At 42.2% G+C, this 22310-nt stretch overlaps 6 protein-coding genes and 1 long non-coding RNA gene across 8 annotated transcripts; 5 read left to right on the top strand and 2 right to left on the bottom strand.

Moving 5' to 3' along the window:
- The first annotated feature begins 653 nt into the window (after nucleotides 1–653).
- On the top strand, nucleotides 654–3120 carry LOC130701114 (B-cell CLL/lymphoma 6 member B protein-like). Its single transcript, XM_057523072.2, has 2 exons — nucleotides 654–1232; nucleotides 1386–3120. The coding sequence occupies exons 1-2, from the start codon at nucleotides 694–696 to the stop codon at nucleotides 2737–2739; spliced, it is 1893 nt and encodes a 630-aa protein (XP_057379055.1). The 5' UTR covers nucleotides 654–693; the 3' UTR covers nucleotides 2740–3120.
- LOC130701101 (E3 SUMO-protein ligase ZBED1-like) lies at nucleotides 3121–6752 on the bottom strand. 2 transcript variants are annotated; one of them, XM_057523055.2, is made up of 7 exons: nucleotides 6636–6752; nucleotides 6207–6352; nucleotides 6040–6128; nucleotides 5910–5985; nucleotides 5507–5848; nucleotides 4246–5261; nucleotides 3121–4171 (listed from the first exon to the last, which is right to left on the bottom strand). In XM_057523055.2, the coding sequence occupies exons 2-7, from the start codon at nucleotides 6334–6336 to the stop codon at nucleotides 3365–3367; spliced, it is 2460 nt and encodes an 819-aa protein (XP_057379038.1). In that variant the 5' UTR covers nucleotides 6337–6352; nucleotides 6636–6752; the 3' UTR covers nucleotides 3121–3364. The 2 variants fall into 2 exon arrangements, with proteins under 2 accessions (XP_057379038.1, XP_057379039.1); XM_057523056.1 differs by having other exon boundaries at nucleotides 6207–6401; nucleotides 6636–6741.
- A 662-nt stretch (nucleotides 6753–7414) lies between these two features.
- LOC130701181 (solute carrier family 49 member 4 homolog) lies at nucleotides 7415–10131 on the top strand. Its single transcript, XM_057523160.2, has 8 exons — nucleotides 7415–7868; nucleotides 7926–8079; nucleotides 8145–8316; nucleotides 8387–8701; nucleotides 8762–8888; nucleotides 8944–9133; nucleotides 9200–9379; nucleotides 9449–10131. The coding sequence occupies exons 1-8, from the start codon at nucleotides 7641–7643 to the stop codon at nucleotides 9610–9612; spliced, it is 1530 nt and encodes a 509-aa protein (XP_057379143.1). The 5' UTR covers nucleotides 7415–7640; the 3' UTR covers nucleotides 9613–10131.
- Nucleotides 10132–10299: 168 nt separating this feature from the next.
- LOC130701158 (adenylate kinase-like) lies at nucleotides 10300–11624 on the top strand. The gene is made up of 6 exons (XM_057523136.2): nucleotides 10300–10503; nucleotides 10583–10700; nucleotides 10768–10886; nucleotides 10949–11116; nucleotides 11182–11296; nucleotides 11367–11624. Exons 1-6 carry the CDS (start codon nucleotides 10429–10431, stop codon nucleotides 11471–11473), a joined length of 702 nt encoding a protein of 233 aa, XP_057379119.1. The 5' UTR covers nucleotides 10300–10428; the 3' UTR covers nucleotides 11474–11624.
- A 468-nt stretch (nucleotides 11625–12092) lies between these two features.
- On the bottom strand, nucleotides 12093–12998 carry LOC130701193 (uncharacterized). The gene is made up of 2 exons (XR_009003964.2): nucleotides 12873–12998; nucleotides 12093–12753 (listed from the first exon to the last, which is right to left on the bottom strand). It is a non-coding gene; the product is annotated as an uncharacterized LOC130701193 (long non-coding RNA).
- Nucleotides 12999–13109: 111 nt separating this feature from the next.
- Nucleotides 13110–16926, top strand: LOC130701124 (proclotting enzyme-like). The gene is made up of 8 exons (XM_057523089.2): nucleotides 13110–13245; nucleotides 13723–13806; nucleotides 14328–14954; nucleotides 15252–15334; nucleotides 15413–15525; nucleotides 15588–15862; nucleotides 15940–16079; nucleotides 16150–16926. The coding sequence occupies exons 1-8, from the start codon at nucleotides 13179–13181 to the stop codon at nucleotides 16303–16305; spliced, it is 1545 nt and encodes a 514-aa protein (XP_057379072.1). The 5' UTR covers nucleotides 13110–13178; the 3' UTR covers nucleotides 16306–16926.
- A 1080-nt stretch (nucleotides 16927–18006) lies between these two features.
- On the top strand, nucleotides 18007–21821 carry LOC130701102 (peroxidase-like). Its single transcript, XM_057523057.2, has 15 exons — nucleotides 18007–18145; nucleotides 18231–18803; nucleotides 18870–19084; nucleotides 19149–19325; nucleotides 19382–19575; nucleotides 19638–19827; nucleotides 19895–19969; nucleotides 20049–20171; nucleotides 20232–20388; nucleotides 20451–20607; nucleotides 20673–20750; nucleotides 20990–21082; nucleotides 21164–21356; nucleotides 21441–21546; nucleotides 21632–21821. The coding sequence occupies exons 1-15, from the start codon at nucleotides 18138–18140 to the stop codon at nucleotides 21699–21701; spliced, it is 2409 nt and encodes an 802-aa protein (XP_057379040.1). The 5' UTR covers nucleotides 18007–18137; the 3' UTR covers nucleotides 21702–21821.
- Nucleotides 21822–22310: the final 489 nt, after the last annotated feature.

The following is a 22310-nucleotide window of genomic DNA, read 5'->3' on the forward strand; positions in this document are numbered from 1 at the left end:
CAAAACAAACGTTTTATATTTGGCGACTGACCACTAGACCAGTCGTTCGAAGAAGATGTCATAAAAAATGTTTCAATCATCGCAAAATTTCTATATAATCCAACTTTGTTTTAAAGGAAAAAGTGGTTGTCGAATTGAACGGTTCAAGCAACTTGTGTAAACCGGTCGATTTCGGTCGCCGAAGCCGACTAGCGGAGACAAGGGAGAAAGGGTCCAATACCCGATAGACCTCGTCATCGTTGGTACCGAGTGAGGAGTGTTTTTCCTTTTGGTTGATTTTGCTCGTTTTTGTTGTTCACTTATAAATGCTATGTTGTACAAGCAAGAGAAGAATTGAGGTTAGCGGCAAGTTTATCCATGCCTTACACCGTTGTGTATACATCTGTGATATCGTCCGGTGTAGAAATAACTATAAAGGGAGCTACATCGGGGACGGAGGAAAAGATGGTGTAGACAAGCAGCGACGTGAAAGACGAGCGAACAAACAGGGTAGGGCCACCTGCCAGTGATAACTCGAACGTGACGTCTTGCGAGGTCGTTGACATTCGGCCGCCATTCCTCTTTGATTTGGGTATAGTTGTAATAAATATTAATGTTTCTATTGAATTTGGCATGGTTTAATGTACATCTATCATGTCCATTGGGTATTGCAGGTGTTTTGAGTTGAGAAGATTGTTCTGAGGGTAGTCAACCATGGACTACCCAGATGCTGCTTATTCGCAGCCACTTAGGCTGACTTACTCACTACATTCCAAAACAATGATGGAATCTATTCAATCTTGTCAGAGGAGGTTGTGCTACACTGACGTACAGCTGATATCTGAAGGGGGGATTGTTTTTGCCCATAGCATAGTTTTAGCTGGGGCAAGCAGCTTTCTCAAACAACTGTTGATCAGCAACCCTGATCCCACAATTGTGATTCATTTGCCTGGTGTGGACTATGAGCCTCTTCGTCTCCTTCTGGAAGTGCTTTATGGTGGCGAGGAGCTACAGTTGACTCTGAAGCAGGTGGTAGCCCTGCAGGACCTGGGTTCCTTGCTTCATATTGATATGTGTAATTCAGCAGCCATGGAGCAAGCATTCCTTCAAGCCTCCCACGAAGGTGTTCTATCCATTCCTGGATCTCTTCAGCATTCAGTAGACATCATCCCTTATAGTAATGAATCCAGTCCAGCTCCTACTCCGCAACCTCCTCAACAGTCCGAGTTACCAACCCGGCGTACTCCGGCCAGGTAACCATGATAACACTAGCATACTTTCCATTTCACATTATTTCCAACTTACCCGTATTTATTTCTTTATTATTATTGTTATTTTTTTTAATTATCCGTTTATTAATTTTTTTATTAATGTTTTTCATTTTTATCGTTTATGTATTTTTGTAGGTCTGGTAGTAGCCCTAGTAAAGCTGGTCACCACAATAACAATAACAACAACACCACCACCACTGTCAGTGGCAAGAAGCGTAAGAGCGGGATTCAGAATAGCCCAGCTCCCATGGCACCTTTTTCGTTATTGTCTAACGTTACACCCAATCGAGCAAGCCAGGGAACAAAACGTGGTCTGAATGAGGACCGTATGGCAGATGACGGCGAAGAACTAGAGAAGGTTGCACTAGTCCAGCCACCCCCCAAGAAACTGTCGCGAGCTGCTCTGAAAGAGATGGTGACATGCCGTGAATGCCACACCCCATTCAAATTGATCATGCAGCTAAACCAACACATGACTCGTGAAGGCCACTTGTTTCCTCCTTGTCCCGAGTGTGGCATAATCCATTCGACTCTCGAATCTTTAATTACTCACGTCGACGTTCATCCAGCTGAAACAGTGTTCACTTGCAAATACTGCCAAAAAGGCGTTTTGGGCCACGACCGCTACCTCTATCACATGCTCATGTGCAAGAGCCTTATTCGCGGCGACTATGTCTGTTTTATCTGTCGCAAGTCCTTCCGCAATTCGGGCAGCCTTAAAACGCACTTGCTTCTCCACACGGGCGCTAAGCCTTTCCCTTGCAATTACTGCTCGGCTTCTTTCCGCCAACGCCATCACCGGTCGCATCACGAACGGAGCGTTCACTTGATGCAAGGACTCAACAATGCGGAGCAAGTGGAAACGACAGTGGCTGCCGCTGCAGCTGATCCGGAAGTGTCAACCACACCCCAGTCTGTGGTAGACGGAATTCGTCCTTTCCCGTGTGGATTCTGTAATGCAGCATTCCGTCAATCAAATCATCGATCCTACCACGAAAGAGTGATCCATGGCGTTGATCGTCGGACGCGTCAACCTAAAGGAGGACCGATGACGCAGATACCAGCAGTAGTTGGGGCTGGAATTGCTGGCAGTACGAAAGGGACAAATGGGGGTGCCAGGAAGTCCATTTCGCGGCCGGCTGTTGGCAACGGTTTCACTTCTGCCGTGGATGCGGAAGATGAGGAAGAGATTGAAGACGGAGAAGATGCAGAAGATGTTGACGCTGAGGATGCTGATCCTGACGTCGAAGAAGGTGATATAGCGGAAGAAGATGGAGAGGCTGAAGTAGAAGCAGACGCCGATGGTTGGGTAGATGAAGAGGCAGCTAGTCCGGATCCAGAAGCAGAAGACGATGAACAAGAGGAAGAAGAGGAGGGAGGAGAAGAGGAAGAAGACGAAGAAGAAGCTGGGAGTGAAATTGCTGCAGATGCAGCCAGCGTAGCTTCTGTTGGAACCAAAGTTGATTCAGAGGCAGAAGATGTCGAATGACCAAATGTCAATAATTGCCTAGAAAGAGCCCCCAAGAACACTACGAAATATAACGGAACAGCACCAAACCCATAATGCCTTAAGAACCTTTTTAGCTCCGTTACTCTCCCTAATCCATGTGTTTTGTCATCCGAAATCTAGATTTAGATAACGCGCAAAGTTTTTTATTGAACTGATATCCATGCGATGTCATACTACTTTTCTTTTAAATGACGATTTTTCTAATGTTCCACGTGCGCATCTTTCGCTACAACTTTTTACTTCAAAAATGATTTCACAACGTGTCTTATTTGCTGCCTGCATTTTTTCTCGTCCTACTTTTACGAATTGCCTTTCGTCTTGTGTATATGTCACGGGATTATTAAACTTAACATGTTACAATTTTCCCTCTGAGAATAGTCACTTTATTCGACATTGGTTGAAATTTACTGAGCAATGACTGCTGACCGAAAGTGACCCAAAAATGTTTATCACTCGCGGTGGTTAGAAAAGGGCAAAAAGAAAACAAACGATAATCTATCCAACAAGAAACTAAGTTCAAGGTTGGAGATATCAAAACAATCGTGCTTTAGAACGGGGAAAAAAAACCTAAATTTCAAATATTAATCTAAAATTTAAAACAGGTTTAAATCCCGGTTGCAGTGGCAGACAAAGTTCCGCTTCCTCCTCCATAATTGTGACTGAGGAAAATGACTTCAAGATCTTCAGCTGGCAAAACACCACGTCGATCAGTCCATGCTTGGCCTTCACTTGTGAGCAACCGACGCATAGGTATAGCAGTGGCGGCCATGCAGAGGACACGCCGGGCGAGCTTTGAGAGAAACTTGTACTGCCCCTCTCGAGCTTTCCACCATCGGAGAGGCTGGGGTTCTTCTAAACTGACGGCCTCTTCATTTTCGTAGCATTGAAGCTCGGACTGGGCAATATTCTCTGGTAAGGATAATGGGGAATTTCCATGTCCACCAAGACCATCTTTCTCATCGTCGTCGACCACCTGAGAAACTGGTACGGCGAAGATATCCTCCAGCATCGCCGCAAGCTTCGGTTTTTTCCCCGCTGGCGATTGGATCCCACGATAATTTAGGCTGCTGGCACTAGCTCCACCTTGTTTTTTAATGACCTTTGTAAGTTCCTTGCGGATCAATTGCTGAACTGTCATTTTTTCTTCTTTGGTGAAAAACGGTAGCCTTTTAAGACGGGGATCCAGATACATTGCCATTCGTAATAGCTGTTGCGTGTCATCGCGATCATAGGCATTACGCAAGGCGCTGCGAGCAAGGCTTTTGAGATCGGCGAGAAGCTGTGTGTCATCGGAGGATTCAGCAAGATTCACTTGAGTTAGCTTGAACAGTAAAGGAAGCACCAACGATACTGAAGGATAGGGATCACCACTCAGTGTATCTGCTGCTTCATTTAACGGCTTCAATACAGCCTATATTATCATTAACGCAAATAATAAACGATTATTTGGATTATGTCAATTCGAGTAAACAGCACAATAATTACCTGTAGCGCATCAAGAGCAAACGTCTCTTTTTGATTAGGAAGAAAAGCCGACGTATCTTCGCGATTCTCTGTAAACACAGCTTGAATGACATCCCGCCCAAGTTGCAGTTTCTGTAGGACTGTATAAACTTGAAACCAGGAAGCAGAACGAGGTAGGCTGGAGGGAAGGCCCGAAAAGTTCTGACTTGCTAGGCGTTCTTGAATTTTAATCCTTAGCTCTGGAGTTCGTTGTATGTGATTAACAAGCACACGAACACGCTTCAGAGCTGTTTCTACTGATGGAACTTGCATGGCCTTATTAGCTGCATGTTGAAGAGCTGCAGCCAGGCAATTCACCTGGGGAAGGTGTATGGCTGCCAGGGCACTGTTGATCAGTCCGGGAGGAAGATCGGAATGTTCGGGGGCTGTTGAACCTGTCACAGCCCAGCGTACCGTTAAACGCCAGTCGGCCATTAATCGTTGTACCCTCCTTGTCAGATCTTCAGCATCCTGGTTTTGTGTAAGTTCTAGTGTCGCGAGATAGCGACTATCAACTACCCACTCACTGTTGACAAAATGGCACGCTACGCCAAGGTAGCAAACATCAACCTCACGACTCCTCCAAACATCAAGCGTAAGTGAACAGTATTCCACTCCGGCAAGCGACGACAAAATTCGTTTTTTCTCTTCCTGGTGTAGTGTTGGAAGAAGCTGTGTTCGATACTGATTGGCTGTCTGAAACTCAAAGCTAGGGTCCAGCAATTTGATCAAACTCTGAAATCCTGGACCTTCGACGGTGCCGATAGGAAGGCAGTCTGTCACTAGCGAGCGAGTAATATGATTAGTCAATTGCTGCTTGCGGGAACTATGCCAATGCCAATTCTGTTGATTTGAAGCTCCAGTTGAAGTTGGAACGGAAACTTCGTTGTCGCCATGAATTGACGAGTTATTCAATACACCAGGTACTGCGGCTCCACGACGTGCGTAATTTCCTCGTCGGCGCGCTTCTGGACTAGCTTCCACGACAATCAGTTGACCTAATCATTCCAAAAAACGAAAAATGTTGGTTTAGAATTTAGTTTAGAATTCATTTTCTTTTTTTTTAGGTTTCTCGAAATTTCAACAGCTATGTTGAACAGGAAAGGAAGCCTTTAAAAATAATAAAAAAAAGAAAAGAAACTTAAAGAGAAAAACAAAATAAAATAATAAATAAATAACAAAAGACAAAAAAAAAAGAAAAAAGGAAAAAAAAAAAAAAAAATAATACAATACAATATCACACCTGGATCTCCAATAGGATCAGGGAGCCTAGAGGCCCGTCTAGCCGTCCGTGGTGATGGTCGCATTTCCCTTAGGCCTGCGGGCATCACGTCCCGGTGATACCGTTGCAGATGATACTGCAAATTGGTCGTGTTGCCACAATAGGGTAATTCACGCAGACAAAGCCGACACAAGACGCGACGTCGGTCCGGAGTATCCGTATCACCCAAAGGCACAAAACCAAAATGTTGCCAAACAAAACTCTTGGCATGTGGGTGAGCTATAATACGGATAGGGGTTGCCCCTTGCAATAAAGCCATGGCCCCACCATCCCCATCACAAATTGCTTCTTCAGTTTCCCCATCTAGTATATTTAAGTCCATATTGTATAACCTTCAAAGAAATTTATGATAAAAATAAGTTACCATGAACTTCAGCTTCAGCTGACTCATCATTCAATCCTTCATCTGCTTCTCCTTGGACATAGATGACATTTTCAGACTAGAAGTAAATTTGTTTAAGAACACCATTTGACTTTTCTAATGTTTGAATTACTTCTACAGAATTGACAGCTTGGTAAAGCTGAGTCATCCTTGCAGTCTGGTCTGAACCCTGGTTACTTGAACCAAACACATAGATAGGATCTAGCAGAAATATTATATTTATTTGCACAATTGGTTTAAAAACACAGCAGATCTGCAGAAAATTAAATAAAATTGTACCTGATGAGTCTCCATATGGATTGGGGATTTGAACAACAACCGTGTAAGGGGTTTCTTCATTGCCAGAAGACTGGCCTTCCCCTTGCTCCATCACTTCAATTTTACCCTCGATTTGAAAAGCAGTTTTCATAAATAAGATGCTATTCCTGAAAGTAAAGGAAATTCTGATCACTCCATATTCAGAGATGAGAATGCCTGTCAAAATAGGGAAATTTACTTTTATTAATTAACATGAAGAGCCATGTACAAGCTACATTGGTATAAAAATTCGAAATACGCGGGATTTAACAACACTATCCAGCGTAAAACTATGTAGGCGTTCATTCAGGTCATTAATCTCTGCACCTTTCCTCTTTTATTCTAAGTAATTTGAACGTCAAATCTGTTCGCACAATCATTGTGAAGCTACTCAAATGATTAAATACATACCAGCTCCAGAAATTCGAATGTTTTTGGGCGCCCTACGACGTCAACAGGACTAATCAATTGATTGTAAATTTCGACTCGATACATATAAAATGGACGCGATCGATGCTGAAGCGTGACTCAGGGCAATAACCAGAAAAGCAGACGCGCAACTCTATGCTAAGAAAACCTTAACGCTCAGTGCCATCTGGTATGGAGTACTTGCAAATCTCGGTTTGATTCCATCAATTCTGATCTTTAATGGAGGTGGGATTAACCCAGATGTTACAGTCATATATGTAAAGTATGCTCATCAAATAGTTTCTCGCTTCCAAAATCTTCCATTTCCAAGATTATAGAATAAAAAAATGAATTAAACGACGCTATGTGTCACAACGCCGCACACCTCCACTAAATATAGGATGGCGTCATGTTTGATTTGAATTTCAGCTTCTGGTCCCACTCGCGACTCGCCACTCTCCTTACATGTAGATAGAAGTTTGGAATCAAGAAATGTAGGTAGCCTATTTTAAGAAGCCTACTCTTGCTCATACTTCGCAATAGACCTATTCTGTTAAACTAATTTTACAATAAATTAGCATTGAATGATGTTTTATTTACGAAGTGGCCAATAAAATGGTTATCATAAAATGTACATTAAATCGCGTAACGCGTGTTATTATCAATTGCGCTACCTTCTCTTCGAATCAAATTTACCCGCGTCATCATCAGACATCAGTACAGTCATTTTGAAGCAGACGATTGTTTTTATTTGTATTTTAGAATCGACACTCCACGAACTATTTAGAATTCGAGAATAACAAAAACCGGCATCTGTTTTTTCGTTAAAGAAATCAAACTAGTGGCCCAAGAAAAGTAAAATGATTTCTAAAGCTGAAGACTAAGATTCTTGCGCGCATTATTTTTGGGTAGAATTGGCGATATACGTAGCCGCGTGTATTACCTATCAATTGCCTCTTAATTAAACATTAGGTAGTCGACTGGAGTACATTCGATTTTGTTACCACAATGGAAAGAAAAAATACGTATGCATCAGATTCTGAAGTTCGGATACTACTAGCCAATGTTAGTTTCGAAGAACTTTCAGAATCAGATGATACTAGTCTCTACTCAGGAAAAAATGTGGAAGTGTTACAAAATAGTTATGCTTCCATCACATCCAAAAAAGTAGTCTTGAAAGTATACAAACGAAGATGGTTCATTTTGGGGCTCTTCTCCTTATTGTCTTTCATGCAGGCAAGAAGTATCTTAAGTCTCCTGAAATTCTGTGTTTTAAAATAATCTTGTTTGAAGTGCACTGTTTGGAACACATGGGGCCCAATTTCAGAATCTTCACTCACTGCTTTTCCCAGTTGGGATGCTACTACTATAGCCTTATTTGGAAATTGGGGTACAATAACATTTGTCATCTTCACAGTGCCTCTCATCTGGCTATGTGACTTATATGGTAGTCATTCATCTTCACCATTCCTATAGTTCTTGTTATTAATTCAATCTTGTTATTTAATAAAGGATTGCGAGTTGGTATGATGGTTAGTGCTCTACTTATGGCACTTGGCACTTCAATCAGATGCATATCTATGAATGAAACCATATTCACATGGATGGCCCATTCTGGAGCTAACTTTAATGGAATAGCTGGGATAGTACTGTGTGCAGTTCCTCCTGCATTGTCTTCACACTGGTATGTTTTTGTTTACCTTTTTTTTTTAGTTTTTGAGTATCATTTGCTGATACATAACTTTGTAATAAAGGTTTCCACCTAATGAAAGAACCACTGCAACAGGGATTAGCAGTGTTTTTAACCAACTAGGAAATGCAGGAGGTTTTCTCCTAGGCCCTCTGTTGGTTCGAGAGCCAGACCTGTCGAATAACAAAACTGTTATGAAAAACAGCGTCAGGCTACTGAGAAATGACATTCTGAATTTAATGGATGCTGAAGCCTTGATTTGTGCCATCCTCTTCTTTTGCGTCGTTCTATACTTCCCATCAAGACCTATCCTTCCGCCAAGTGTTACCTCTACGGTTCAGCGACTAAACATTAAGGATGGAGTCCTTCACATTTTAAAGTATGTACTCAAGTGATTTATTATTAGCCATTGAACTAATGAAAATATTTCTGCATACAGGAATCGCGAGGTTCTTTTGCTAACTACGGCCTTTAGTTTATCACAAGGCGTTTTGGGAGTATGGCTGAGTGTAATGAATATGATGATCGAGATGAATGTCAATTTGGAACCCCTCGGTTTTAATCAGGCAAGAACCCTGTGTAGCCTTCTATTTTCAGTCTGATTTACATATACTTTTTCAGGTGCAAAGTGGTTGGTTGGGTTTTTGGGCCATACTTGCTAGTTGCGTTCTTGCATTGGTGATTGCCCGATTGACCGACTATCTTGCTGGCCATATGAAAAAAACCATAACTGTGTTATTGGTTGTTTCATCTATAGCGTTTACTATACTAGCCATGATGTGTCTGGCAATGATCGAACCCTCATTATATCGTGAGACAACCTACCTCATTAATAGCTTCGCTGTCCTATTTACTAATACTAGATTTCATTTTACAGTTCTGTATGCCACAGTCATAATTGGCTCGTGTGCTAATTACGCCACAACGCCATTGTTTATGGAATTGGCTGTTGAAATGGCGTTTCCCGTCGACGAGACCGTAGTTGGTGGATTCATGTCCTGCACCTATAATCTTGTTGGGGCTTTGTTTCTCTTTGCTTTCTTCATTCCCGATATCGGTATGTAAAAAATTAAATGCACAAAAATAATGACAATAATGATGTGAATATTCTTGTTACCAAATGCAGGTGTGACATGGATGAATTACTGCTTAGTGGCTGCACCTGCTGTTTCACTGCCTTTCGTGTTCCTGGCTAAAGAGGAATATCGGCGTAGCAGCTTAGATAAAGAATGCGCTGGAGACAGATCGTTGCTTGTCAACTCGACACAAGGGTGCAATGAAGAAATGTGATCTCGCACGCACATGCTGCGCTAGTCATCGCAGTCTAATAGGCCTCATGAATTTATTATTTATACAAAATTATAGTCTGTTATTAGAATATTTGTGATGTCGATGCTTATTTCTGAGGCATAATGATGTGACGACTACGTAAATCTAGTGCAATTAGATAGATAAAATAGTTATTTATACTGTTTACGTTTGGCTGCTACCTTCGTTGTTCATTGTATCATTTGTTGTTAGCCAGTTGGTTCTTGTCGGTTGTATATGTCTCAGAAGGTTGTTCGTTTGTTCCTTCGTGACCTGTATCCTTTTGTTCGACATTCTGTCAAGCGATGTTCTTTCCATTTATACTGGTATACGATTTCAAGTTTTAAAACAAAGAGATTTGATTGCGTTATCTCGTTCACAACGTAACAGTAGAGAACATCGCCTACCTGAGCTGGGCTTTATTGATAAGTTATGTTTTTCCCCATTCCAGTCTGACGTATTGATCTCAATTGTGGAACAAAATACAGCAAGTGAACTTGCGTTTCTTCTCTGTCTTTTTTTTTTCCTGTAGAATCTTTGCACTTTGATAAATTAATGTAACTGAATTTATACCTACCGTTTCTTGGTGAACAAACTGCGGGTTTTTATATCTTGGAAAAACCGCGTTAATACTGTGGTTGCCAAAACCCATATATTTTTTACAGATCTATTTATCGTCTGCTGAATTTATACGCTGCTTTTTATGAGAGGTGTTAGCGAACTACTGACACCAGACTCCACGTCCTTCACCATCTGCGTCTCTCAAATCTTGTTGAATTCGAGAAAGGATCACAAATAATGGCGGAGAAAAAAGATTCCATTGGAATAAATGCAATTCTTCTGGGCCCACCTGGCTCTGGCAAGGGGACTCAGGTAAGCAACGCTGGTGATAGTGAAACAAAGCTAATTAAGGATTTTTTTTTGTAAAATGCTGTTTGAAAATCATTCTAAGGCCCCTCGCCTTAAAGAAAAATACTGTGTTTGCCATTTGGCCACTGGTGACATGTTACGTGCAGAAGTAGCTTCTGGTTCAGAACTAGGCAAGACATTAAAACAGAAAATGGATGAAGGTGCGCATTCCTTTAAAACTAAATGTAAAAAATATTTCATAAAATACTGGCCAATTTTATGTTTTAGGACTCCTTGTTAGTGATGAGCTGGTTGTGAATCTCATAGACTCAAACCTTTCGAAACCAGAGTGCAAAAATGGTTTCCTTCTTGATGGCTTTCCTCGCACTGTTGTCCAGGCAGAAAAGGTATCATTGGATACTTAGCTTCATCCAAAATTGTGTTTCAGCAGCTTGCTAATACTTTACAGTTGGATGGCCTTCTAGAAGAGCGGAAGAAGAAGCTGGATTCTGTTATTGAATTTGGAATTGACGACAATCTGTTAGTCCGCCGGATCTGTGGGCGAATGATCCATCCAGCAAGTGGTCGTAGTTACCACGAAGAATTTCATCCACCCAAGGAAAACATGATAGATGATGTAGATTAAATTCATGAGTTTTAACTTACCTTCATTCAACTACAAAACCATCCAAATGCTCCTAGGTTACCGGGGAACCGTTGATTCGTCGGTCAGACGATAACGCAGATACACTGACGAAACGCCTGGTGTCATATCACCAACAGACGTCTCCGTTGGTGGATTATTACTCGAAAAAGGGTACGGCAGACTGTTAAATTTGCTGTGCCTTTCTCGTTCTTCTAACGCTTACTTTTTCGTATCTTTCCAGGAATCCACACGAGAGTTGATGCTTCGCTATCTTCTAACCAAGTCTTTACCAACATTGAGAAAATCTTCGCTGATGCCAAGTCTAAAGACAAGGTCATGTTCGTCTAGAACCAAAGCCTAATCTCTACCCAGGTGAAACGTCTTGCAGTTAAAATTGACTATTGAAAAACTGAGTGCACCTATAGAAGTAGAGTGTAATAAATTTTTGAGTTTGGGAAGACTAATCTAAAGAAATACTACGCTTACCTGTAATTATTGAACATTTCGAAGACTAACTGAATCGCCTAGGTAATTTTTCGATCGTGTTCTTCGTATTTCGTCAGCATTGTACGCAACATCGGGGGGGAAAAAAGTGAAAGTGAAAGCACTTTTTTCGCCTCCGTTTACTGAGGTTACTGTCTTGATTCCTAAAACAACGCTTACGGGAATGGCTTTGGAAAAACCGGAAAGCGAGTCATCGTGGGAATTTACCAAGGACGCAGGATTTCTCTCTCGACTCGTGTCATAGTGAAACAGCTGTACGGATTACAATCGACCAACAATATTAAGCCATAGCTGGCCGCTCTACATACTCTATTTTGGCATTCGTTCTCGTCGTGTATAACAAATCTACAAGATAATCGTTCATTTAAAGTTTCTTTTGTCGGACGGGATTTGTTTCTAAATAGTTTGGACGTTGTGAAAAGTTTTCTCTCGATAGAGAAAACAAAAGAGAAAGAGAAAAGAGTTTTTCGCCTGCTTTCTCCATTTCAGCGCGCACTTTCTCCGTTCCTCCCTACCTATGCCGTATCTACCTCTTCATAGCATTCTCTTCCCTCTCCTTTCCACCATCCCACCTCCTTGTACACACATTTCTATAGGTTTCAGTCCTTTCTCCATATCCGCTCCCCACCTAGCTCTCCCGCCTGTTAATGTAGGTCAAATGCAGCCGAGAGTCTTCTCTACCTTTTTCTTTCTTTCCCCCCACCCCTCCACCGTCCAACTGCCGGCCCCCGCCGTTCGAGAGAAACCATAAGCAGAATCTTTTTTTTCCTTACGTACGCAAAGGAGGAGAGGGAGCCTCCGCCGCACGCTGATTAACCACAGTCATCGATACGTACCCCTCTCGTCTATCAGTCAGTCTGCAGCAGTGGCAGGTACGGGACATACATTGCGACTGTGGTGCAGGGGTCTATGAATATTTGTGCTGTCGTCGAACAGAAGACACGTTAAGTGACCTTAATCGTCAAGCTGCTATTATTTGACACATTCGTAAGTAATATCTGGGGTGATCTTACCTGCCGACAAGTTGTTATCAGAAAGTGATTTCCACGTATCGTACGAGTCCGTCAGTCAGGCGTGAAGTCATTGTCGTGAACAGGTCAACTAGGTCATCGTCGCGTCGAGTGCTGCCAAAAAACAAAACAGGAAAACCGGTAAGTTTTGTAGCTAATGGCTGTGTTGTATCTGTCATATTTAGAATTGCAAATCCCCTTCTTAACATAAACAAATAAAAAAGCAAACGTACCAGTAAACATTAACGATTCTCGTACGTAAATGAGGCAGAGAGTGAAATGCTGTCCGCTTTTCGCTTTTTATTGATCAAACGTGTTTTGGGCCCTTTCGGATGTGGACGGAATCTTGTCAGTAGGTCAAGTCGCGCTTTCTCCCCACTCTTTGCGCCGGGCTGTTTTACCTGTTGGCTGACCTCTACTGCCAGTACAGACGTGATCTGAGAAGGCACTCTGACCAAAACTCTTGTTCTGTGTTTTCAACCAAAACATCATCGAACATCGAGATTTCCAATTGGTTAATCGTTCTACCTCGTTCGATCATGAAATTACAGTGTTCTTTTCTCCTTGTACTGGCTGCCACCACCGTCACTCTAGCGGCCGTGACAGGTAAATGTTTACTCCCACTCTTCAGTTGTTCTCATTGTAAAGTGACAAACGAATTCAAACACAAAAATCTATGAAAGTTGATGGCATAAGCTCCTCCTGTCACTGTTTATGAAACAAGCGATGTCGCAATCAGTGAGAGTTTCATTCGAATCCGGATTCTATTAACTTTTTTCTTCTCAAACTTTGTTGTTCGGAGAAAAAAAAAATGTGAAACTTTCACTGAATGTTTATTGACCTGAAACGGATCTAGACAACAAAAAAAGAAACCCCGAAGCAAAACAAAACACCAAAAGAAGCCTCCCTTTTTTTCTTTGGTGTTTTGTACTGTGGGGATTGTTACATGGGATTTTCCCTCGATGATGTCTTGAGGTTGTTTGAATGATTTTGAGGTGAATGTGCACTTTCCCCATTTGGCGAAACGAGAGAGTTGATTAATTCTAATTCCAAAACCCAACGTGTCTTTGTTTTTTTAACTAGAAACCAATGGACGTTTTCAACGTGTGACCCAATTGATTGAAAGAGTCAAGAGACAAAGTGTCGATGAAGAGGCAACTGTAACAAGTAAGTCAATTCGCAAATTGTTTTCTTTTTACGATATCGAATTTTGTTTGTTTTTACGTTGGAAAACCCCACATTAGATTGTCTGCATATTTAAGTTTAACGATATTTAGCTCTAGTGGTAGAGACTCTACTTTTTTGCACAATGAAAGTTAAACCACTTGTTGCACACTATTCTCTTTTTGTTTTCTTTCCTTTCGAAATTTTTTGCTGAGCTAGGATTTTATACGACCGCATGGACAAATAATCAGGGACTCTTCTAACTGAAATTGACTAACGACACTGACGGCGTTGAATGACTTGCACTTGGTTTCGATTTGCTTATTGCACATACAAGGGAAACTAGACTTCTTTCGACTTGTGCCATTTTTCCTGGGCATTTGCTTTCCTGCGTTAATATTATTAAGGACACTGGAATACTGTCGACATTCGTAAGATTATTTAGTTAAGATTAAGGAAGAGATGGTACCGTTCAATTTGAGACATCACCAGCAAATGCAAAACATCCCTCGTGTGTTATTCAGTCTCCAGCAACATCACCGAGGATGTCCAGCAGCATCGCGACGGACGTGGATTGGGAAGCACTCTTTTTCAGCTGGGCAAATTGACGTTGACTCACTTGTTGCCTCTGGCCACTGGACAGGTGGCCCAGTCAAGCAATTCCGGGGCAACATCAGAGAAGATCAGCTCTGGAAACAGCGTCGATATTGCCTTGCCCAGCAGTACAGACTCACCTAAAATTCAGACGTCTTCATCATCTTCTTCTTCATCGACACGGCCATGCACAACACCAGATGGGAGCAGAGGACAGTGTCGTGATTTAGGCAGTTGCCCAGCTTTGCTGCTTCAGCTGGACAGCTTGCGCAAGTCGATTTGTTTCCAGAGTCTCTTCGTTCCTGGTGTCTGCTGTCCCGAATCCAAACCTGGCAACGCCCTCGTGACAATCATCAACCAATTGGCAGGCGGCGGCAGTAACAATAACAATAGGGTTACAACCACAACAACCAAACGACCTACAACAATCGATTACAATGCGCTCACCTCTCCAGTGACATTTGCTCCGACCACGACTCGTCCGTTGGAAACGTTTGTTCAACACAACAGTCCAATCATCAACACAGGCTCGCAATTTCAGGGCATTCAATCGAAAGGTACTGGTACATACCTTCAGCAACCAATCCTGGGCTAACAGTTTAACTGTCTGGTGGTTTTGATCTTTTTAAAAATTATTCTAATGAAATCTGGTTTTGAATTTGATTAACTGTGGTGTGTATACCTTAACAATGGGGCGTGAACTCCTAACACCTGTATAATCAATCTAATAGCTAGTTACTGGCACCCATTGATTAGAAATCGATAACCATTGACCCACTGTAGTCACACTTACAAAATGAAAGTTTTCAAATGAATTTTTAATGACTGATTATTTACCTTTTTTATTTTTGCAGGTCGTTGTGGTCAAGTGCAAGTCTCTTCCTTTCGAGTTGTTGGTGGTGAGTTGTCCCAACCGGGGGCTTGGCCTTGGATGACGGTAACGATCCAACTATTTTAAAAGTCGTTATTGTAAATTGATGGCAATCTCTTTTTGATGCAAATTCAAACCACATAGGCTATTTATCTGAATGGCCCGAAAGGCACGGAATTCTGGTGCGGTGGAACTCTCATTAACGAACAGTTTATCATGACAGCCGCCCACTGTACCCTTGACGGTCGTCAAAAAAGGTATATAATTTCATTCGATGTGAATAACTCGCAGACGCAATCATTTTCTAAATTGAATTTAGATTCCGGGCCTCGCAGTACACTGCACGATTCGGCGAATACAACCTTCGCGTGACAGATCCTGGTGAGAGCGAGATATTTCAAATCAGCGAAATCCGGATTCATCCGCAATTCACCGGCACGGGTTTCTACAACGATTTGGCGCTCTTCAAACTGGAACGACCCGTCAGTTTCTCTGATTACATCCAACCGATCTGCCTGCCTTCCAATTCGCAGCGGAGCGAGAGTTTTATTGGGCAGGTACCCACCATCGTCGGATGGGGAACAACGTACTACGGTAAAAACTTGATACGAGCTGCTTGTTATCAAGCGTGAATTGCACTTTCATGATAATAGCTCTATGATTTAAATTAGGCGGCAGAGAAAGCACGTTGCTGCGGGAAGTACAATTGCCCGTCTGGCGCAACGATGACTGCGACCGAGCTTACTTGCAACCCATCACCGAAGTCTTTATTTGTGCTGGATACGCTGATGGCGGTAAAGATGCCTGCCAGGTAAGAACAATTGTTATTTTTTTTTTTTTGTGTCTTGGAAGAATAACCTGATTTGGAACGTTGGATGAAGGGTGATTCCGGTGGGCCGTTGATGTTGCAGAATGGAGGTACCTGGACTCAGGTTGGTATTGTGTCATTCGGCAATAAGTGCGCAGAGCCTGGTTTTCCAGGCGTTTACACTCGCATCACCCACTTTCTCGACTGGATCAACGCTAATGCTGTTTGAACCATTGTAACTCAATCAACCCACTGGTCTGGAGCCACGAAGAACGAAAAAAAAAAATGTTTTTTCTTTTAATTTGTTATTTTGCTAATTTTAATTACTTCAAAAAAAAATTCAAGGTCTTTGACAGTAAGAACAAAAATATTCTTTAGAATTCTTTCGCAAAAATTTCGCCAAGCGTGCCTATCGAAATGCAATCACGCTCGGTCACGATGCACGAATTTTGGGAGCCGAGACAAATTGTGTTTTAAAAAGAAATTCTGCTGCGCAGATTAATAATTCCTTCCCAATTTTTTAAATATAAAAATATGTATTGTGCCTTTATGAAATGACCAAAATTGGTTAAAAAAAAAAAAATTTGACTTTATATGGCTAACCGGTGTGTTGTACCCACCCCCCCAATCGTTCGCGCATATTCCCCTTCCGTCTCACGCCCTTAATTCCCTTACGACTCCCACACGGACGAAGAAATCACGACGCCCTATATGTAGTTATATTTTAATTTTTCAAAATTAGACAACGAAAACAAGAAAAGAGAAAAAAAAACGTGTGCGTTTTTCAAGTGAAATCAAACGAAACACATTTTTCACTTATTTATTCCGAAATAAATATATGTGTCCCACACCGTGTCATTTCTGTTTTTTACTGCTTACATCTCAAGGTTTCGTGATTCGTTTCTTCCAGCTTTTTAATTTCATTTTTATTCGCACGCAAAAAAAAAAAAAAAAAAGAAAATGTGACGAGCTGGAGGCGAACGATCACGTCAAGCGATTCTAGGTTACCAGGTGTGGGTCAGCAGCTCTGCCCACGAAAAGCTATTAGCCAGATGCTGTAGGGACTGCGCATTCGAACGCTTGCAATTGGCGTCTTCGTGCAGCACGAAGAAAACAACAATAAGAACGCGCACCCAAACAGAGAGAAAAGCCGAAGAGAAATTTGGTATTCTTATTTTAAGAAAGAAGAACTGCCAGCTTTCCCCCATTTCAACACCAAAAGTTAAAATAAAAAATTGCCAGGTGAAATGAATAAATAAACATAACCGGACGAGGCGGCTCTTATTTCCAATTTGCATTTTGTTAACATATTTTAGACATTGGCTCTTTTTTTCTTTTGGCTTTCGCGCATTACTAAAAGGGGAAAAAACATTACGAATACATTGTTCCATGATTTACGTCGTTGCCAACTTTCTCGTCGTGCTGACCGAACGATTTGCAATTTTATCTATTTCCTTCGCTGGTCTTTAAAAAAAAAACGCCCAGAACCTTCAAAATAAAAAAAAGGGTGGCGTTGCTTTTAAAAAGAAGGGCATCACGGATAAAAGAAGATGACCTCAACAATAATAAGATAACATTGTTCTCACTTTTTTTTTCGCCTAACAATTCAAAAGATAAATAAAGGTATTCAAAGAGCGAGGGTTAAAAAAGATTTGGGGTTTCTCCTGTCGATGTCGCAATCGTACATCAAACTCCGGGTTCGTTTGCGCCCTTGACTCGCACTTAACTCCCGAAGCGATTGAAAAACAGCGTGTTGTTGCGCCAGAGTGAAAAAAAACCGCTGGGCAACAACTCCACCTATTGTGGGAAGGCGACGATCTTCTTTCAATTTGAAGAGAAGAAAAAAAAATTAACATTCCAGCTGACGGCTACGACAACTTATAATGACTTTGGATCGTGATGTCATCGACTTTAATGAGACACTGTCTCTGCGTTTCCTTTCACTGACTTCTAACTGATTGTGAAGGCGATCTCGCGGTAACTTTGACTTTCAAGGCTGCAGGCCAGACATTAAAGTGGGAAATAGTTGTGCCTCCTCCCAGTCTTATTTCAAACTTCAACATGGCCAGGTGAATATTGAACGCGTCTCTCGCATTTGAAATCAAAACCTCCCCAATTAAACTCTTTCATTTTTTTTTTTTGTTTTATTTATAGAGTACTGATCCCTTGGATCGTCCTTTTGGCGACAACGGGATTCGTTTGCGGACAGATCGTCTTTCCAGCCGACACGACATTCTTAGTGTCCCGTCCAGTGGTCCAGCAACAGAATGCTGGGGCCACCTGCACCAATCACATGAATCAGAGAGGACGTTGCAAACGATTGTTTGAATGTTTCTTCATGTACACACAACTGGCTGATTTAATTAAGCAAACACCTTGTCGGCTGGCCAATCAGCCTTCCGTTTTCGGCGTTTGCTGCCCAAATTCAGAATCGGATAGTCAGAAAACAAGCGGTGTGTCAACGGCTGGAACGCTATTCTTCAAGCCACCCGATGTGCCTATTCCCGATTTGAAACCTCAAGATATTCAGAACGCTGTCCAGGCTGCGCTGGTTGTCGTTGAGCAACGTGTCGAACTCGAAAAAAATCTATTCGAAAATCAGATCGTCGTCCAGCCCGACACGGCCGTCAACTTCCATTTGAATTTGTTCCCCACCACTTCGGAGACGTTGGACGTTGGCAAAGATGCCATCAAAGGATTGGAATCGTCTATTCAGCTAGTCAATCAGTAAGAAAATTTCAAAACGAATGCGGGTCAGAAAAAAAAAATGAACTAACAACAATCGATGTGCAGAAATCGGTTGACGGTGGATCAGGGCCGTTTCGCTTTGCCTTTTTTCCTAGCCAGTTCTTCACCTTTGGCAGACACTTGCAGGCCGCAGATCAATTGCCCATCACCCCTGTCACATTTCCGCACAATGGATGGCTCTTGTAACAACGAACAACGACCCGAGTGGGGACAAATCAACGTCGCTCTTCAACGAATCATCCCACCCAAATACGGAGATGGTAGTCTACATATTTTCTATTTTTAAAATTTAAAAAAATGTTCACTAATTCCCGCTATGGACAGGTGTTAATACTCCGAGATTGGCCGTGGGAGATGTGGAACTACCTAGCGCTAGATTAGTGTCTCAATCCTTGACGGAATCGAGCCATCGATCCAGTCAAAGTGAAACGTGGACGTTGATGTTGATGCAATGGGGGCAGTTCCTCGATCACGACATCACCCATAGTCCGCTCGTTCGAGGTAAATGATACCGTTCAATAAGATCATTATCGATTCAATGTTTTAAACGTAATCAGGGCAAAATTCGACGGGTGTTACGTGTTGCCAAAGGGGACAATTCCTGGACCCTTCTACTCGACACCCCGATTGTTTTCCTATTGTAATTCCGGAAAACGATCCGTTCTACGCCCAGTTCAATCAACGTTGCATGGAGTTTGTCCGCTCGTTACCAGCACCACGACCCGGATGCACATTCGGCCCCAGGGAGCAGGTAAAAATGCATAATAAATCAAGGGCTCACGACTTTTCGAATATCTAACAACCCGACAACAGTTGAACCAAGTGACGGCCTTCATCGATGGGTCCACCGTCTACGGATCGAGTGACGAAGCGGCTAACCAATTAAGGGAATTTAACGGCGGACGCTTGGCTACACAACGCTCCTTAAAGGGACACACGCTACTTCCCATCAAGGCTGAAGAGTGTTCCGACTTTCTCCGTCAACGCTTCTGCTTTAGAGCAGGTTTTCTTTAAAAAAAAACTCTTTCAAATTAAAAAAAATATATTCCTATTTACATAATGATTGAAAGGTGATGGCCGAGTCAATGAACAGCCTCAACTGGCCGTGATTCATACGCTTTGGGTTCGTGAACACAACAGAGTCGGTAAACAAAAGCGAACTTTCGAGGGCATCTAAACCCAACACTACTATAAAATTACACACACTTACTTGTATTGAAACAGCTGACGTGTTGCAGCAACTCAATCCATCATGGAACGATGAACGTGTCTTCCACGAAAGCAGACGAATCATCGGGGCCGAAATCCAACAGATCACTTACAACGAATTCCTTCCCATTTTCCTGGGTAAGCAGAAAATCAGTTTTTCATTAATGGAGCGTCAACAATAAAAGAGATCGATTGCAGGAGAAGCTTACATGTCCAGGTTCCAGTTGAAGCCTCTGCCGGCTAATTCTGGTGAGTCCACCAGCCTTTACGATCAGAACATCAATCCAACAGTGACCAACGAATTCGCTACGGCTGCTTTTCGAGTTGGGCACAGTTTAGTTCAAGGCATCATTGAGTTAGTTTGATTCACAGTTACTTTACGTACGTTGGTTTTCACGTAACGTGTTTGTCTTGTAGGGGTTTCACTGCTTTTGGTAGTCAAACACAAAGCCTTTTGTTGCATCAGCATCAATCGAAACCGTTCGAACTTTACGAAGACACTGGGGTGGACACACTCGTTCGTGGGCTGTTGATGCAACCAGCCCAAAAGATGGACAGGGCCTTCACTGATGAGGTTTCAAATTAATTTTGTTTCATGATTTGCACTTTAAATTTACTTCTACTGACGTATTTCCCCAGCTCAAAAATCGACTCTTCCAAGGCAAACAGAGTTTCGGGATGGATCTGATTGCCCTGAATCTCCAACGTGGCAGAGACGTAAATATGTTCATTTTCACAGTCTTTTGTTCTCGAATGGCATTGCAAAACGTGTACCCTGTCCCCTTTTATTCTCTAACTGTGGGGGAATGTAATAGAAACAAAGATAAGAAACAAAAAAAAAAGAGGCATGGGTTGCATTTTGCCCTCCGTTCGATGATGCAAGCTAAAAGGCGATGTGTCATACCGCCAACTGGGCACTGTTGCCATTTTGTATTAATGTTTTATTATTTCCTCAGCACGGCCTGCCACCTTACAATGATTATCGTGAGCTCTGTGGTCGTCCGAGGGCTCATCAATGGCAGGACCTTTTGGATGTGATCGATCAACGAGTAAGAATACGACCTTTTTTAATTGAGAGAAATGGACGATGGCAACAAAGCCTAATAAAAATAATTTCCCTTCTTTGTTAGGTGGTGCAAGAGATGAGTCGTATTTACAACAATATCGATGATATCGATTTGTTTATTGGTGGTGTCTCTGAGCGACAAGTCGAGGGGGCTTTGTTAGGTCCAACTTTTCTCTGCTTGATTGGCGATCAATTTGCCCGTTTACGACGCGGCGATCGGCTATTCTACGAAGAAGCCACAGCTCAATTTACTCCACGTAAGTCCTTTTTTGTTCTGTACAAATTGCGTGATATAATCAAAAGTTATTACATTATCCGTAATGTTTGTTGATGTAACACAGAGCAATTGGCCAGTTTACGATCAGTTAGCCTTGCCCGCATTTTATGTGATAACGGTGATGACATTAAAAGCATCCAATCAAGCGCCTTCTTGCGCTCAGACGTCCAGTAAGTTTGATTATTTCCCTAAATCAGCTGGTTGATTGTACACAAATGAACCCGAACATTCGTTGGTTTAACTTTGTCAATCAAGGAATAGACGACGACCGTGCCAAGGATCTTTGGACATTCCCGAATTGGACCTGACACTCTGGCGTGAATGAGACCGCACCCAGTCTAGCATTTCATTTTATTATTTACAACACGTCCATTGTTTGGCTCGTCCTCCACCGATGTACACGTCGATACTTTTGAAATATATATTACCGTCTCGATGTATTTCTTGCAGTCTGTTCCTATCACCCCCGTGTGAAGAATAGATTCACGCGTACAATCACGACCTCAGGGTCTTTTTCCTGCACGACGAATGTCATTAAAAATTACACACGGCCATTCGTTTACAACAGCTCAATTAAGACACCACTAAAACGATTTCCATTCCACCGCTACATTGCGCATTAGTTTGATCGACTAATAACAGTGACGTGGAATCAAAAGATTTTTTTTTATGGCTTAATGTTGCTCTTTTACTTCCGGTCGCCATTAAAGCGTGCACTCAAATCTTTTCCGATGCATCCGACAGTTTGCGACGTGAAACAACTTCCGCCGGGCTTACCTAAACAAACTGATGGTGCCGATAAAGAACTCACGTTTCCTAGGGTCCTCTTTTAAAATTTTGGAACGAGGTTCGTTTGCATTTTTTGTGCTTTCCTTCCTCTTTGTTTTGATGCTCTTCTTTTGAATTGGCTATTCGGTTAATGGCTAAATCATTT

Source organism: Daphnia carinata, chromosome 10 (assembly GCF_022539665.2).
Source record: "Daphnia carinata strain CSIRO-1 chromosome 10, CSIRO_AGI_Dcar_HiC_V3, whole genome shotgun sequence".
Lineage (NCBI taxonomy): Eukaryota > Metazoa > Arthropoda > Branchiopoda > Diplostraca > Daphniidae > Daphnia > Daphnia carinata.

Bases quoted from the DNA above. Each gene is read 5' to 3' on its own strand.
- LOC130701124 (XM_057523089.2), top strand. From the start codon at position 13,179: ATGAAATTACAGTGTTCTTTTCTCCTTGTACTGGCTGCCACCACCGTC. The intron at 15,335-15,412 runs GTAACGATCCAA...CAAACCACATAG, and splicing joins GGGCTTGGCCTTGGATGACG to GCTATTTATCTGAATGGCCC. The intron at 16,080-16,149 runs GTAAGAACAATT...CGTTGGATGAAG, and splicing joins GCGGTAAAGATGCCTGCCAG to GGTGATTCCGGTGGGCCGTT.
- LOC130701114 (XM_057523072.2), top strand. From the start codon at position 694: ATGGACTACCCAGATGCTGCTTATTCGCAGCCACTTAGGCTGACTTAC. The intron at 1,233-1,385 runs GTAACCATGATA...GTATTTTTGTAG, and splicing joins ACCCGGCGTACTCCGGCCAG to GTCTGGTAGTAGCCCTAGTA.
- LOC130701158 (XM_057523136.2), top strand. From the start codon at position 10,429: ATGGCGGAGAAAAAAGATTCCATTGGAATAAATGCAATTCTTCTGGGC. The intron at 10,701-10,767 runs GTGCGCATTCCT...TTTATGTTTTAG, and splicing joins AAAACAGAAAATGGATGAAG to GACTCCTTGTTAGTGATGAG. The intron at 11,297-11,366 runs GTACGGCAGACT...GTATCTTTCCAG, and splicing joins GGATTATTACTCGAAAAAGG to GAATCCACACGAGAGTTGAT.
- LOC130701101 (XM_057523055.2), bottom strand. From the start codon at position 6,336: ATGAAAACTGCTTTTCAAATCGAGGGTAAAATTGAAGTGATGGAGCAA. The intron at 5,986-6,039 runs GTAATTCAAACA...ATTTACTTCTAG, and splicing joins AAGCTGTCAATTCTGTAGAA to TCTGAAAATGTCATCTATGT. The intron at 5,262-5,506 runs GTGTGATATTGT...TGGAATGATTAG, and splicing joins TGATCCTATTGGAGATCCAG to GTCAACTGATTGTCGTGGAA.
- LOC130701181 (XM_057523160.2), top strand. From the start codon at position 7,641: ATGGAAAGAAAAAATACGTATGCATCAGATTCTGAAGTTCGGATACTA. The intron at 8,080-8,144 runs GTAGTCATTCAT...TATTTAATAAAG, and splicing joins CTGGCTATGTGACTTATATG to GATTGCGAGTTGGTATGATG. The intron at 8,889-8,943 runs GCAAGAACCCTG...ATACTTTTTCAG, and splicing joins AACCCCTCGGTTTTAATCAG to GTGCAAAGTGGTTGGTTGGG.
- LOC130701102 (XM_057523057.2), top strand. The intron at 19,576-19,637 runs GTAAAAATGCAT...ACCCGACAACAG, and splicing joins CATTCGGCCCCAGGGAGCAG to TTGAACCAAGTGACGGCCTT. The intron at 19,970-20,048 runs GTAAACAAAAGC...GTATTGAAACAG, and splicing joins TCGTGAACACAACAGAGTCG to CTGACGTGTTGCAGCAACTC.